The following is a 15,215-nucleotide window of genomic DNA, read 5'->3' as shown; positions in this document are numbered from 1 at the left end:
CATTGCACGTTCCTTGACCATTGTAAAATGGAAATGGTTACCATTAATGACATACAGATTTATATTGTTTGAGCTAAAGTATATAGACCCAATTATATAAGGCCACCATTAATGATGTGATCTACAATGTTGTAAATAAATATGTAGTTTTATATTGTTTTGTATGTGCCGACTTGTTATAAAATAACATTTGAATTCATTGTTGTGAGTTTCTTTGAAAGTGTTTAGGAAACCCTCACATTCAAATAACTCTTTTATTAGCAAGCCCCTCCACTAGAAGCTCATAAAAGATAACACAAATATATGCTCTGCAAGTCTTCTCTAAATAACAAGAAAAACTTATATTTACCTAAAGAGAAATGCTAATGAGACTTGCTCACTTGGACTTGATGATCATGTTTATTGTGTAAAGTGAGCCAAACTTAACATTAATTCTCAAAGTGTCAACAAGTTCACGTAAAAACTCTATTTTGAGCAAGTTCTGTTATAGCATTTCTCTTGTTTAAATGCAACATTCAAAAATTTCATCATAATTCACAATCTCACAATATAACATTCAAAAAGCTTGGCAATACGAAACCATTACGTGTATGTATATCGAATAATATTATCTTATCAAACAGTTTAACATACATATATATATATATATTATATATTATAGTGTCCAACGTTAATCTCAACCATTATCACATTGACACACAGATGTTTGTACCAATAATTCATCGCAAGTCTACGACAATCAACTAGCCAAACTGCAATTATTTTAAGCAAATATGTCCTGCAATTTGCAAGTCAATCAAGGGGCAATGGGAGGGATGATATCTCTTTCTTTCCTTCACAGCTATTACAATTCATCATATATAACTAATATCTTATTAAGGTGCCATTGCGCCTACTCGTTATTATATATTAACCATATTATTCAAATGTCATTCTCAGGTGACAGGTCAAATGGTACCTCTTTTATAATCACAGACTGTAGCCTTTTCTTTTCTCATTATCAACCGGATACTTAACCTTTCACTTGATCATAGAGTTCTTGTGTATTGTTTTTGGAGGAGATTTGGACAACATGACTTGGTATTTGTGGTTGGATGGAGCCTTTTATGATTTGTTTAAGAGCTACAAAAACAAGTGTGTTTGCTGACATAATTATAAGACCTTTTGTATTTTGATAAGAACTCTATGATAAGTCCATGTATGTATTGGTCAGATCCTTGCAAGGACAAAGGGTAGATAAGAATGCTAGCAGGTGTCTCTGTTGGTCTCCATTCCGGATAACTTTTAAAATCATGTGAGTTGATATATTTATATAGCTTATTATTATTATTATACAGTATCCTCCTATTTTATATTGAGGGATACTCTTTAGGGTCACTTATGAATTTTTTTTCAACGATCCAAAACATCTATTTTTTAAGTTTACATTCATAGATCATCCTTGCAAAAAATTAGATAAATCGAAAACCTTTTCTACTTCCAATTGTGTCCTACAAAATTAATGAACACGGTGCTTCGAAAAAGTACTAAGATTTCAATAACTCAATTGAGTGTCCAAATGATATCGGATTCAAATAATTTTTTATAGAGATAATCTTTGAATGATTATCTTAAAAATAGACGATTTGAATTAGTGAAATACAATGCGGAGTGAGCCCTACAAAGGTATCCCTCAAATAAGTTTATTTGATATATCTCTCAATGAAAGCTAGGACCTTAAGTGCAGGAGCAAAAGTAAATGCTTTTAACCACTTGAGTTTTTGTTAAATAAGGAAACAATGAAACATATGAATCTACGCTTTTGCCAATCATGTTCAAATCGAACATATGGCATGGGAAGCTGATGCATTCTTAACCTCGAGTGCACATTCATTTCTGTTCATTTTAGTACATTGCAAAAGCACACATGCACGACCATCCAATTTGTATATTTCTAAATGCATCTCAAACATTCATACCTAATAATCCAAACCCATCCATAATGTATATAGTATAATAGTCCCTCTTATTCCCACCCCTTTAGGAAAGATGAGCACCGACCGTACAAGCTGACTGGAGAATATAACCTAAATAATTGGAGAACAAAATAATCAATTAAATTATATGCTTGGGATACAAGTACACCATGGAAAGAAATAAAGAATTGAGCGCATGTTCGATGCATATTTGCACGCTAAGTCATACAAGGACAGGGCTTCCTCATCTGTATAAAGCAGGAATTTTATATTCACAAATGCATGCACATGCTTCCATGCATTTCATATGAATCATTCTCATATGAGATCATAACCTAACCAGCCAGCCCATTTTGTATCCCAGTTGAAAGAATACTTTAAAGTTTAAATGTACAACTCCACAGTCCATCAAATCTACCCTGCAGAATGAGGAACTTTAACAAATCAAACCTAAGTTCATAAGTTTCTGTGAGGAAATAAGCATCTTTCACTACTAGTTTTGAATTTGGATCCATTCCACTCCTTGCACCATAACAAGGACTAGATATACCAAACCTAATTTAGGTGTATCCTAATATTCAAGTTCTAAGTGCTGGTAGTCCCCCTTCTTTGAACTGGTTTGTAAAGCACAACTGTAACAAATTTTGAACGAAAGCGATGAGTGAACCCAAGTGCAACTACAGATCGTGGGCTCTCCCGGTTCTCAATGTAAAGATGATTGAGGGTCACATTCTGTGGCAACGGAAGAGTTCCAGCAGTGTCTGCGCTTGCTGGATAACTAAGTAAGGTCTGTTGCAGATGTGGAGGGACAAGAGGCGGATCCCGTGCCTCATCTTCATTCCCAGGGTATACATTGTCGTAACTTGCATCAGGTGATCTTAAAACTTCAAATCCTGCAACAGTTGCTTCATCCTGCATAAAATATTTAAAGGTCGGTCCTTTTTTATTTCAGTAGATGAGTAAATCATCAAGGTTCCGGAGGCTTACATAATCATCACCAAATGAGTTGTTCATGCTGAAACAGGAACTAGCAGCACAATATCATCAACTAAGGAAGACTATAAGGACCTGAAAGACAGTGGTTTATCTTCCATGAGAATCACAGATACACTAGCAGTGCGTCAACACACATAGAAGTAGAATTCCACACCAAGGCAACCCAGCAAATTCAATCATCCACTGCAATATGTTAAAAGTCAAGGAAAAACAACAGGATGGCTATGAGAGCCAAGTAACCAATCCCATATACTCTGTTTTAGATGAATGATACAACCAATTACAACTTAGGGGACTGAGTATTTTCAAAATCATGACCTTATATAATGAGTTCGCTTAATGGTCCTTAACTTTTCCATGATAATTCGACGTCTTTTCCTTTGATTCCCTTTTCGTACACATCTCATTTTTGGGCCATTGAGTGTTAATGAACTACTATTCTTCTGATACTAAAGAAATCTAATCAGACATAATTACAAAGAAATCCTATACCATGCACAGTCAAATTCTTTCAGTTCTATTCTTCCATACAAGATATAATTAATTTATAAACTCCAAGGGATATCTTATATGTTATAATAGAAGAAACAGGTTTTCTCTGTGTCACTACCATGGTGATGTAGAACTTATTTCCAGTCCTAAACATAAGATGGCAAATGAATGAGAAGCTGAAAATAAATCTCAGAGAAACCCACCCATAACATTATAGAGAAGTCACTAGGAAGCCTCACTTGCATGTTTACATTTAATGAAAATTAACCAAGTGGACAACATACACTTTCGGAGCTTGCAAAGCTTTTAGGGTAATGTTCTACCCCAGCTCCTATTTCTACTGATTTATGCAGCTTACCAATCAACACACGTAGCATACACTAAGTTGATGCACTGATTTAGGCTTAAAACATCAAATACAGTTTTTTTACTTCTCAATTATAGTATAGCATGTGATCAATTTTCATCTACGCTCTTTTAGCAAATCTTAGCTAAAGTCGACTTCTTCTTGTAAAGTTAAGCTGCGTTGGTTAACTTTAGCCTAACGCATCAAAGTACTAGGACAAAACTAATAAGCTATTCCAATAATAAAGTTCTTCTATTCTTGAATTTAGAAGTAGACAATGTCAAAAGTAAACAAATAAAATAAGGAACATATATGTCTCATTTGAGTAGCATAAACTATAGATATCTCTCCAATCACATTAATAATAGATAATAAAATTAATAATAGATCATATAAATAATAAATAAAGCAAAATCAATTTTGGTCTGTTAGCCTTCCACATTCCACCATGCCTCCCCTTCCCTCACCCTTACGACCTCATCCTAGCCGCCCCCCACCCCATCCCCAATGTTGTTTGTTCTGTGGAAACATAGCAGTGGTGGACCACTGCTAGAACCAGAACGGCCTCGGGGAAGACAATTTTCACAGGTTTTGTTGAGATTTGCAACTGGATCCAGTGAGCCTGCTGCAATGGTGTGGGAATGGGAAGCCATGGGTGAGGCTCTATGCCAACAAGGGTCTCGCCCCATTAATGCTCTGTGGCCTCAATATGATCTGTAGGAGACTTCACGCTTTAGTCAGAGAATCAACTCATTAACGATACAGATAATTAATTTTCTAATAATGAGATAAATTCATTTTTTGTGGAACCTTTAGGTGTTGGAGAGTGCTGATTTGTGAAGTGATCTCCCCTGTGTCATGACTCATGATAACTGGTGAGTGAGATTTGATCAAACAAGGAGATAGAGAGAGGAGCAGGGAGGCCGGTGGTGGAGGATAGGGGAGGAGGGATGGGGTAGTGTAAGGTCAGGGAGGAGGTGGGGCTGGGGTGGGGTTAGATCGGAAGGGTGGGACAGCGTAGATCTTTCAACTTTAAGATAATTTTATATTTTAAGTTGAAATTTATAATTTTTTAATTAACTAATATTACTATTAATTTTTAAACGGTTTAAGAATTTATTTTTATCGGTAATTGGATAGAAATGACACCATTAAGTAATGGAGTCAAACAAAGTGACCAAAATACAATTTCGTCTACAACACAGGGGCCAAAAAGGTATTTAACCCAACTATGTTAATCTCTGAAAGATTGGAAAAAATATATATTGGCTGTCGACCTTGGTACGCACATCCGCATTTGTAATGGCAGCTACAATTTCAAATTTTTGCAATATACACCAAATTCAATTGCATTGGCCATAAATCTTAATCTATGAAAGACCAAATTCAAAGACCTAACAACAAATCCAAACTGAAGATAGAACCCCAAGGTCAATATCACATCCCATCCAAGAAAATACCAACCAGATGAAAAGAAAACTGAATCAACTGCATTTTAAAAGTTCCTCAGCCAAATGAGAAAGACGAGGAAAAAATAAATTTGTCAAGCGCTTTCCCAGTAAAGTCCCTCCTTATCAGACTTAAACCAAATCAATTCTTGAATGTTAACACCATTTCTCACCCTCTAAAAGCCTTCAAAGGGTGCAGCCAGTGAATAGCTCATCACTGGCACAGCTACTGAAATAGGGAGGAAGGGCAAAACTGCAGTCTCATTATGCAAAAAGGTCTATTCAAGAAATCACCAGCACATGCCTTCTGCAGAATGTGCAGATTACGAAAATACAAGAAGTACAAGTGTACAGTCAATGAAAAATAAGAAAACCATGCAGATTAAGATGAAATTAATTGGAATCAGATTCCGGGGATGAAGAGTCTGATGTGGCCTTCTTAAAGAACGAAGAATCTATTTTGGAAGTGATTAAACTCCATTAGTTTGTGGCCAAATATAAATGTTACATAAACATGTAAAAAATAATAAATGTTACAGTTGACCATAAGAACGTTTTGCCCTTGGTCAGATAAAAAGTTTTAAAACAAATCTCTCACTGGCTTCCTATTCGTCCAGGTAAAATCATTTCTTTCTTCATGTTGTTTACAAACAAAAATTCATTCATTCCCAGCCCAGTAGGCATTGCCTCACATGTGCATTGTTAACTGAAGGCTTCATTTCAATTAGGAATCTCTTATGCAGTTAAGAACGGATAATTTGTGGATTCACTCCAATAAAGCAGTTCTTTTCTTTATATAAGAAACTAAACTATACATTAGGTTGTCAATGGTTGTCTTGTCATAGAACAAACAAGGAGTAGATTGCACTAGAAGGATGCAGACAAAATAACAGAAAAATTCTACACTTCTACCGGGACCATGAAAAACACACAAACACACACATTGCTCAAACAAAACCCACAAGCATCAATACCATACCAAAAAATATCAACAAGTAATACACTACATGAAAATCCACAAAGAATTTCTATATGCAGTCTCCACATTGTACTTTTGATGACAGTCTCCCTTCATAATTTATAAAATAGTAGATTTGCCAACATTAAGAAAGCAAGGCCAACCATTCAGAGCTATTGCTGTTGCTCTAAATTATCACCTCTCTCCTATAAAATCATCTTTTTAGTGTAAAACGCAATGGAACTAACAAACTGAATTCTGCAGAATATCAAAACACAAGTAAGATAGAAAAGGATCAAAGCAAGTAAGATAGAAAAGGATCAAAGCACACCTTTAATAGGACTGCATCCAGTATTGGTCTTCCTACCCAAACATTTTGATAACTAAAGAGTCATTTGCAAGAGAAATTTTCATAACTAATAGATAACGGCAAAACATACACATGGTAAGCTCATACCTACAATGCATTCAATATGAATTCTAGAAGACTAAATACCAAAGTTTCAACATTCCTAAAACCATGAGGGAAAACATTTAACAAAATTTCAGAACGGAAGGAAGACCCAAATGATTTCAGAATAGGCGAGCGCGTGCACACACACACAACCCACAAAAACAGAATTCTTTAAACCTAACCTATAAATATCCTCAAGAATAGATGATATTCTCTAAAAGATGTATCCAGTAGCATAAGAGGGCAAAAATCAGTAAGATAAATCATATCAAAGCACATGATACGCGAAAATTTGCTTCATCCGAAACCATCACCAAATATCAATATGCTAGGGATCACATTTCAAAGAAGAGACTTACCGGATTGGACTAACGCCCCAACCTTCAATCAACAGCTTCTCAGTGCCACCTTACTCTTGAAACCAATATGAACAGCTAACAATTCAATTAATAACAACATGAACTTTCGCAGACCCTGCGCTTATCTGAAAAAATAAAGGCAAACCCAGATGGAATCAAAAGCTACCCATAAGATATTTTACCAAAACAAAACTACCCAAAAATCTAAACGCTGCCAATTTCATGTTAAATCCTCAGAGTAAATGAACCCACTTTAGGAATGAGTTCAATTAGTTGAATTCAGTCCCATACAAGCAGACCCACAATGGGATTTCAAGGTAAAAAGGAAAGTATAAAAAGAATCCGACAAAAGAAAAACCAAACAATTCTTTACCTGGTAATTTAGTGGCGTATTCCGTATCGGATACTAGTTTGGATACGATACGCTTTGGATACGGTCCGATACGCATTGGATACGTATCGCAGTCAGTGGATACGTTAGTTGACTATTCCAGACACAAGTATCTGACTTTTCGGATACCTTCCTCCGGGCGAAGTTTGCCGTTGAGGGGCTGTTGAGGAGCCCCTGGGCGCTGCCTGTGAAGAGGGAGAGAGCGAGAGAGATCGGCACGCACGAGGAAGAAGAAATGTCGACTGACCTAATTTCTATTATCTCAAGTGACGACGTCGTTTTCAAAAACAGGATTTGTAATATTTATATTTTTTTCATAGGTCTGTTTATGGGTTTGGATCTTAAGCAATAGGTTTAAAATGGGCTTTGGGTAATGACATGTTTGGATGAAAAAAGCTATACATGCCTAAATATATTAAGAATCAGAAAAGAAATCCCAATATGCTACACTATATTTATTATTTATTATTTATTATTTATTATTTATTTATAATTTTGTTTTAAGTTATATATATTTATTAATAATAAATATTTTTAATAACCGTATTCATGACGCATCGTATCTTAATTTTTAGATATTTATCTTATTCCCGTGTCATGTCGTATCATATCACCGTATCTGTATCCGTGTCCGTGCTTCTTAGCTTTAAACTGAGAAAGCTAGAAACAGGGGGTGAGTGTGTTGGTTCGAGGAAATGACTACACAAATCCAGCTCGAGAGACTTTCTTCTAGGAGATTCCGCGAAGAGATCTTGACACTAGGCTAGTTCGCTAAGCGAAAACTAAATTTTCAACAATAACAAACATGGTTTTCTTGGTTTTTTTTTATTTTTTAGTTTTTTTTAGTTTTTAATTTATAATCTGGGTTAGGGGATTTGAACTAGTTTCTTTAAACAAAGTCACTAGCCAAGTAATCAATCAACAACAACAAAAAACAACATTTATTTGTTTATACAATTTTTCTCTATATTAACAAACCTTTTTTTAGTAATACTATATTGTATAATGGGTAAATATACTCTCAGTTTGTGATTGCATAGATCTTTTTGTAAGTGCTTTAAAAAATAATAACATTATTAATTTTGCAGCACATAGTAACAAATTCATGATGGGTATAGGCCAAGAAAATACTATGAAAAGTTTGTTAATTAGTCTCTATCAAAAGGAAGAAAAAAAACCCTTTGCTATTTAGTCTTCAAAATATCCGGATTAAATCGTATCAAAGGAAGCCAATTTCACTATGAGGGGGAAGGAAACTATTGTTCTTCCTCCTCTCTCACTCCTTCTCTTCCTCCCTTCACCTCTTCCCCCATTTTTAGAGACAAATGATTTTCCCTATTTGTCAGTGGCGGAGGTAGTTAGATATTTGGGGGGGCCACAAGCTTAAAACTATGGGATTTTTTGTGCAATCTATATTATACTCTTTATACAGTTAAAGAGGTGAGAAGATAGTATGGGGGGCCCAAGCCATCTCAGGCTTATGAATAGCTCTGCCCTTGCTATTTGTCTTCATTTTGTTATGATTTTCATCCAACCATTATATGCGGCTGTGTCTCGACGTTGAATCTCTACCTATGTTTCGGCTTCGGATCTCCACTACCATCATCCTTTTTGTAATTTATTTATGTTTAAAATAAGTTGCAGAGACTCTTTGGGTTCTTTGTGTAGTTTTCACATTTCCTTTTGTGAGAGTTTTTCATCTCTCATTTGTGAGAGTTTTATATGTATTGTTATAGCTTGATTTTTTCAAGCTTTTTCTTTTTCTTTTTTTTAATTCTAAGTTTGGAATATTAGTTTGGATACTTATGCCAGAGTTTCTTCTATCCCGCGTGATCATTAGTGGAGGAACACCGAATTGTCTTAATTTTGATGTTAGACTGCTATGTTATTGTAATGGCTCTTTTGTGGCTAGTTTGCATTGGTCCTTTGTGACTACTGGCTTTTTTGGCTGAATTATGAATACAATCATAGAATTTCTCAATAAAAAAAAAAGGTCTTCAAAATATCCAATTAAAATAAAGAATTAATATTTTAAGTCAAATCTTAAAACTAAATGCATTTTTAATATGATTTTAGTATGTCTTCCAATTTTTTACATAGATTTTTTTTTTTTTTGTATGAGCTCCTTTATCTTTTAAAACGTGAATTTGTCAAAATTTCTATTAAATTCAGGGTTATTTCATTCATCCAAAGGTATTTATAATAAAAAGCTAACATTTATCACACAAATTTAACGATTGGGAGTTAATTGGCATGTTTTAAAAGATTAGAGGGCTCATAAACAAATTGAAAGTCAGAAAAAGCAAATGGGAAGAAGGTCATAATTTAAAATGTGGGGTGCAACACTCTCAAACTTGAAATAGAAAAAACTATAGGGTGTCACCTTAACTAGAAAGGTTAATATGCTTCGTCTCCTTTTGACTTTAATTCAAGATTCATGGTATTGTTTTACATAAAAACAATAGTCTATAAAATAGTTTCTCACTGTGTTGATGTCCTTCAGCCGGGTGTGTCTTACGACGGGTGTGGAATGAATCTGCGAAAGGAGAGAAAAAGGATGAAGACTTTAGCACCGGTGTGGTACCGACCGAAGGCTCTCTAATGCTTAAATTAGCTTTAAGGATATAGTGTAAATGTATTTTGATAGAATAAGGGTACAAATGCCAAAATACTATTACCTAGTGCTTTAAGGCAAGAGTCTTATATACAGGAAAAGTGGCAGGCACTTTGGGTTAATATTTCGATGTGAGACAATTGGCGTCACTCGAAAGGCCATCACATGTCCTTGAGCTTAAGCAGCACGAAAAATGCCTTTGTTGAACTCGATCGGCAGGGTTAGCTTGTCGAGGTTGAGTCCTTATGCCGATTGTTGGCGTGGATCCTAGTAGATGGTCTAGACTATGGGCCTCCGGTTAGGTATTGTTTCTCATGCTTGCCCTCGTCGAAGAGGGTTGGTCTGATATGGTTTACACACAATGCTTAAATCGTACTTAGATTTTTTTTTTTTTGTTGATTTATGAGTGTAACACTAATTGTCACATCCCGGGATCGACTCCGCCGTAGCACGATATTGTCCGCTTTGGGCTCCCCTCTCTGGCCCACACGGTTTTGTTTCTGGGAACTCACAAGCAACTTCCCAGTGGGTCACCCATCCTGAGATTGCTCTAGCCCCCAACTCGCTTAACTTCGGAGTTCCTACGACTCCGAAGCCAGTGAGCTCCCAAAATGCCTCGTGCTAGATGGATGCGGGTGTGCACATATAAGGCACATCACTCCCTCTCCGTCGGTTGATGTGGGATCTTACAATCCACCCCCCTTAAGGGCCCGACATCCTCGTCGGCACACTCGCACCACACAGCAGAGTGGCTCTGATACCAAATTGTCACATCCTGGGATCGGCTCCGCCATAGCACGATATTGTCCGCTTTGGGCCCCCCCTCTCTGGCCCGCACGGTTTTGTTTCTGGGAACTCACAAGCAACTTCCCAGTGGGTCACCCATCCTGGGATTGCTCTAGCCCCCAACTCGCTTAACTTCGGAGTTCCTACGACTCCGAAGCCAGTGAGCTCCCAAAAGGCCTCGTACTACATGGATGCGGGTGTGCACATATAAGGCACATCACTCCCTTTCCGTCGGTTGATGTGGGATCTTACACTAAGGATTCAATAGCTATGCTCGGTTGTTAACCTAATTAAATTCACAACCACGTGGTAGCTAAACTAAGAATCTAGGAACAATGACGTCCTTCGAGGTGTGTGATTTAAGACATGCAAGTACGCGGCCAAAGGCCAAGCATACACTTGTCATGGCATGACTTGTTTTGAAATTCTTCCAACAATTGCGGCCAAGGAAGGATTACATCTTAACAGTAGGTTCACCTGCTACTGTTGAATGACTTGAATATATTTAGAATCGTCATAAATTGGTAGGGATACTTCTCGGCATAAGCTCTTCATCGAGTGGAACAAGCACCACCTCAATGGGGAGCTTCTGTTGGATGAAGTTCTTCGTCGATATTAAGTGTACCTAGTGGGGCAGTGGAAGGGGTACACCTACTCAAATATATTTTTCTTTATGGTCACATTTGAATTCATTTTTATTTGACATATACAAAATACCTAATTTGAGTACTATACTTTATTATTTTACATTTCACATATTAACTATCTACTCATCATTGATACGAGCAAAAAATCTTCGCCAAGTAAATTGTAGGTACCAAATTATAAAATCAATTAAAAAATACAACCAGTTCGATTTGGTGCAGTGTAAAACCGGTACCGGAATCAGTTCAGTCCAGTTTGTTGACTTTTTTGGTCAACTGATTTTTTTTTCCTGTTTTTTTTAATCAGTCTGGTTCGTGAGGGCGAGAACATTTGCCTATAAATAGGGGACTTACGCTTCATTTTTACGTACCCAACGTCTCAACAAAATCAACCCAAAATGTTGCTTAAATTTCCTCTTAAATCAAACTTAGAATTTTTATTGATTTCTTAGGATTTCATGCCACCATATCACCAAGAAACTTAGGCATGTTCAAAGTTCTCTTGAGCATCATTGTAACTAAGCACATTATATATATATAAAAAAACAGCTCTGATTCATCAGAGTATTGAATAACATCCAATCCACCCCGATTTCTCAATTAAGCTTTTTTTTAGTCTATAAATCAAAGAGAAATTGAGAGATCAAATTGAAAACCAAACTCTTCATTGAACACAGCAGTCTTACAAGCACTTGACTAGGGCGGACGACATCAAGAACTTTGTTACTAAAGTTGAGAACCCAAAGGCTGAGATCGCATTCCACTAGGTGGCTTCACTCATACAACCAATCACCTTCATTAAGAAGTCATAAAGGTGGGGTTGCAAGATCATGAAACTTTTGGCAGTATGATTCTATCAAATGTCAAGATTGTTCGGGAAATCAGCATTTTAAATTTTGTTGATTTTTCTATATTAATTAGGTACCCTACTTATCATTTCAGTTATACAATAGACTTTAAAAGTTCATGATAAATATGTTGAAACTCCAACAACAGAAAATAGATGCAAACCTACCTCTTAAAAGAAAACAAAATAGCAAGGGACTAGGTCAAGAACAAGAAGACCATCAATTAGAAGAAATCATTGTCAAACATCATATATGGGAGAGGTAAGATGCTAGTTGATTGGCGTTTATGGTTTGAGTATCATATATACATTTGGACTTTAATGGCTTTCATCAAAATCCAAACCAACCCCACAAACAATAACCTAATTTATACGTATTTATGCATATAACAAGTTAATAACAACCACAATGCCACCAATTTATCTTCCTCTTATTGTCCTTTTTCTTTAGGCCAGTTTGGATTGATATATAGTTCCAAAAGGCACCCGAGTTCTTATAGGACCAAAAGCCTAGCTACCAAGACTTTTGAGTTTAAGCATTTAAATCCCAAGGTCTTTTGTGGCATGGTGACCCTTCCGTACGACTTCCTTGCTCTTTATCATTTGCAAGCAGTGTGCTTCCCATGTGACACCCCCCACCACTCTACATCCCCAAATGGGGCCATCTCTTCCCCACATCTCCCTTCACCTATCTCTATCACTCGGTACTGTAATCAACTGGAATTACGCCCAGCTGCCAACTCGGGGACCCATCTTTAATGGAGTCGGGACGAGTATAACCTCTTGTCTATGGCTTTCTCGTTTACATTGACACTGACAGAGAAGAGATGGGAATGGCAAAATCGTTCCGACTTACTTCGCTTACTTTTAAGTATCATCGCTTGCAAGGACTTTCTAACTCAAGTAATTTAAGAACATTTATTATTTTATCCTTGCACTCAAGGTGTTGTGTTGGATTACTTCTCTTTCTCACAGCATCGCTTAATCAACAGTTCGGTAGCGGTTTGAGTCTTATGCATGTTATATTTTACCTATCTCTCTATCACTGATAATGAAGCCAAAGTTGGTTTCGGTAATGGAGTTCCATAAGTTCATATTATACTACCTCTTATATAAGGTATACACCGTACACCTAAAAATTTGGATTCAGAATATCTGACAAGATTCCTCATTTAGAGGAACAAATGTGCACGTTGTGTGATAAATAATGTTATATGTATCATATTTATAATATTAAATTAATAATTCTCAATCATAAAAATTTGTAAATTTTCAAACTTAACACGTGGACAATACATTTTAGACGACGTTAAATACGTGTGGCCGTGGGACTTTCACACGTAGGCTAACCCGCTCTGATACCATGAAGGAAATTGAGGTTCCACCCAAAAACCAATTGGTAATGGGGGGAGTACCCCAACTCCTTATAAGCCATTGCAAGCTAACTCTAATAGATTTTTATATTGGCATAACGAACATGGAGCTCAAGTGATTAAAAACATTTATCCACGTACCCGAAGTTCCAAGGTTCGATCCCCCTCCTCTAATATAGCTTGTATAAAAAAAATAAAATAAATGTTATTAGCTAAAAGTTATACTTGAAGAACGAAGGAAAAAAAGGCCAAGAAGTTGAAATAACGAAAGGCTCTTTTCGATAAAGTGGCAGATTTTGGTCATAGACTTGGTTAGAAGCGTGGCAATTTTACGACCCCTTAAATGTCTATCATCTCTTCATGGCAAGAAGCCTACCAGTGCCAAATATCAACCCAATAGTCAAATCAGAACCAGTCGAATTTCGAATTTCATTCTCAAAACCAAAACCCATAACCACAATGTAGCTTGTGGCCCTTGTTCGCTAGAAATATAATATCTAATTCAATGATTGCAGGCAGCAGTGCAATCTTTTCTGTAAGCTTTGAGAGCAATGATATGAAGTCCAAATTTTTGACCTAAAAAACCAAAAATCTCATAATGGGATGGGATATGTCTCAAATTTTGTCTTTGAAAAATATAGATCCAATTGATTTCCATTGGTCACATATCAACTCATAAGTACTAATATCGCCAAAGAAAAAGCAACCCCTTGCTTTGACATCATCATGATCGCAGATTTTGTTACATTCCTTATTTAAATAATATTCTCGTTTTGCTCTTGCAGTTTTATTTTTTTTAAATAAATAAAAAATGCAAGTAATATTTTAAACTATAAAAGAATACGATTTCTCACACACGCTACTAAAGTATTATGAATTTCGAACATGAGACCACTGATATGTAAATCAATACCTTTTTTTTACTATATTAGAGATTTCGTTGGTTGTTGTCTTACATTTTAGTTCATTGAAAGAAGTTATTAAAAATATATAAATGATGAATACTAATGGAAAGAGAGTATTGACCAAAAACAAAAAAATGGAAAGAGAGTAAACAAATAAAGGTTGATAAAAATGAAAATGGTCAGTTAAATGTGGTATCTTTTTTTAGTTTGATGACGAAAGAAGAGGGGACAGCAGAATAATTGAAAAAAGGGTAAATCTGCAGCAGCCAGCCACATCAGAATGTACGGACACGGCCACGAGCCCTTCAGGTGGACGCCTGCTGGGAGGAATCTGTCACTTTACACGGGATTTATTGTTTTTTTTTTTTTTTAAATTTTCTTTTCTTTTTCAGGTATAAACGGTGATTCTTTCATTTTCTCTGTCACACACTTTCTTGTCAAATTAAACAAAAATTTAAAATTTTTTGTTTTTTTGGGGTGGGAAATAGATGCTTTACTCATTAATAATGACACATGACAGTTATTAGTGGAGACGTAAAAAAGAACTTTTGAGAAATATGAAAGGAATTTATTTTTTATTTTCATCGATATTAATATCTTTTTCTTCTTTCTCCTTCCACATCTTCATCCTGCCATGTAATTTAGGA

The 15,215-nt window shown here is 36.0% G+C and overlaps 1 protein-coding gene across 1 annotated transcript; it reads right to left on the bottom strand.

The window, feature by feature from the left end:
- LOC18773156 (SNF1-related protein kinase regulatory subunit beta-3) lies at positions 2,075–7,660 on the bottom strand. The gene is made up of 4 exons (XM_007206095.2): positions 7,382–7,660; positions 7,009–7,133; positions 2,943–3,023; positions 2,075–2,867 (listed from the first exon to the last, which is right to left on the bottom strand). Exons 3-4 carry the CDS (start codon positions 2,967–2,969, stop codon positions 2,541–2,543), a joined length of 354 nt encoding a protein of 117 aa, XP_007206157.1. The 5' UTR covers positions 2,970–3,023; positions 7,009–7,133; positions 7,382–7,660; the 3' UTR covers positions 2,075–2,540.

Source organism: Prunus persica, chromosome G6 (genome assembly GCF_000346465.2).
Source record: "Prunus persica cultivar Lovell chromosome G6, Prunus_persica_NCBIv2, whole genome shotgun sequence".
NCBI lineage: Eukaryota > Viridiplantae > Streptophyta > Magnoliopsida > Rosales > Rosaceae > Prunus > Prunus persica.
This window is presented reverse-complemented; position numbering and strand designations above follow the sequence as displayed.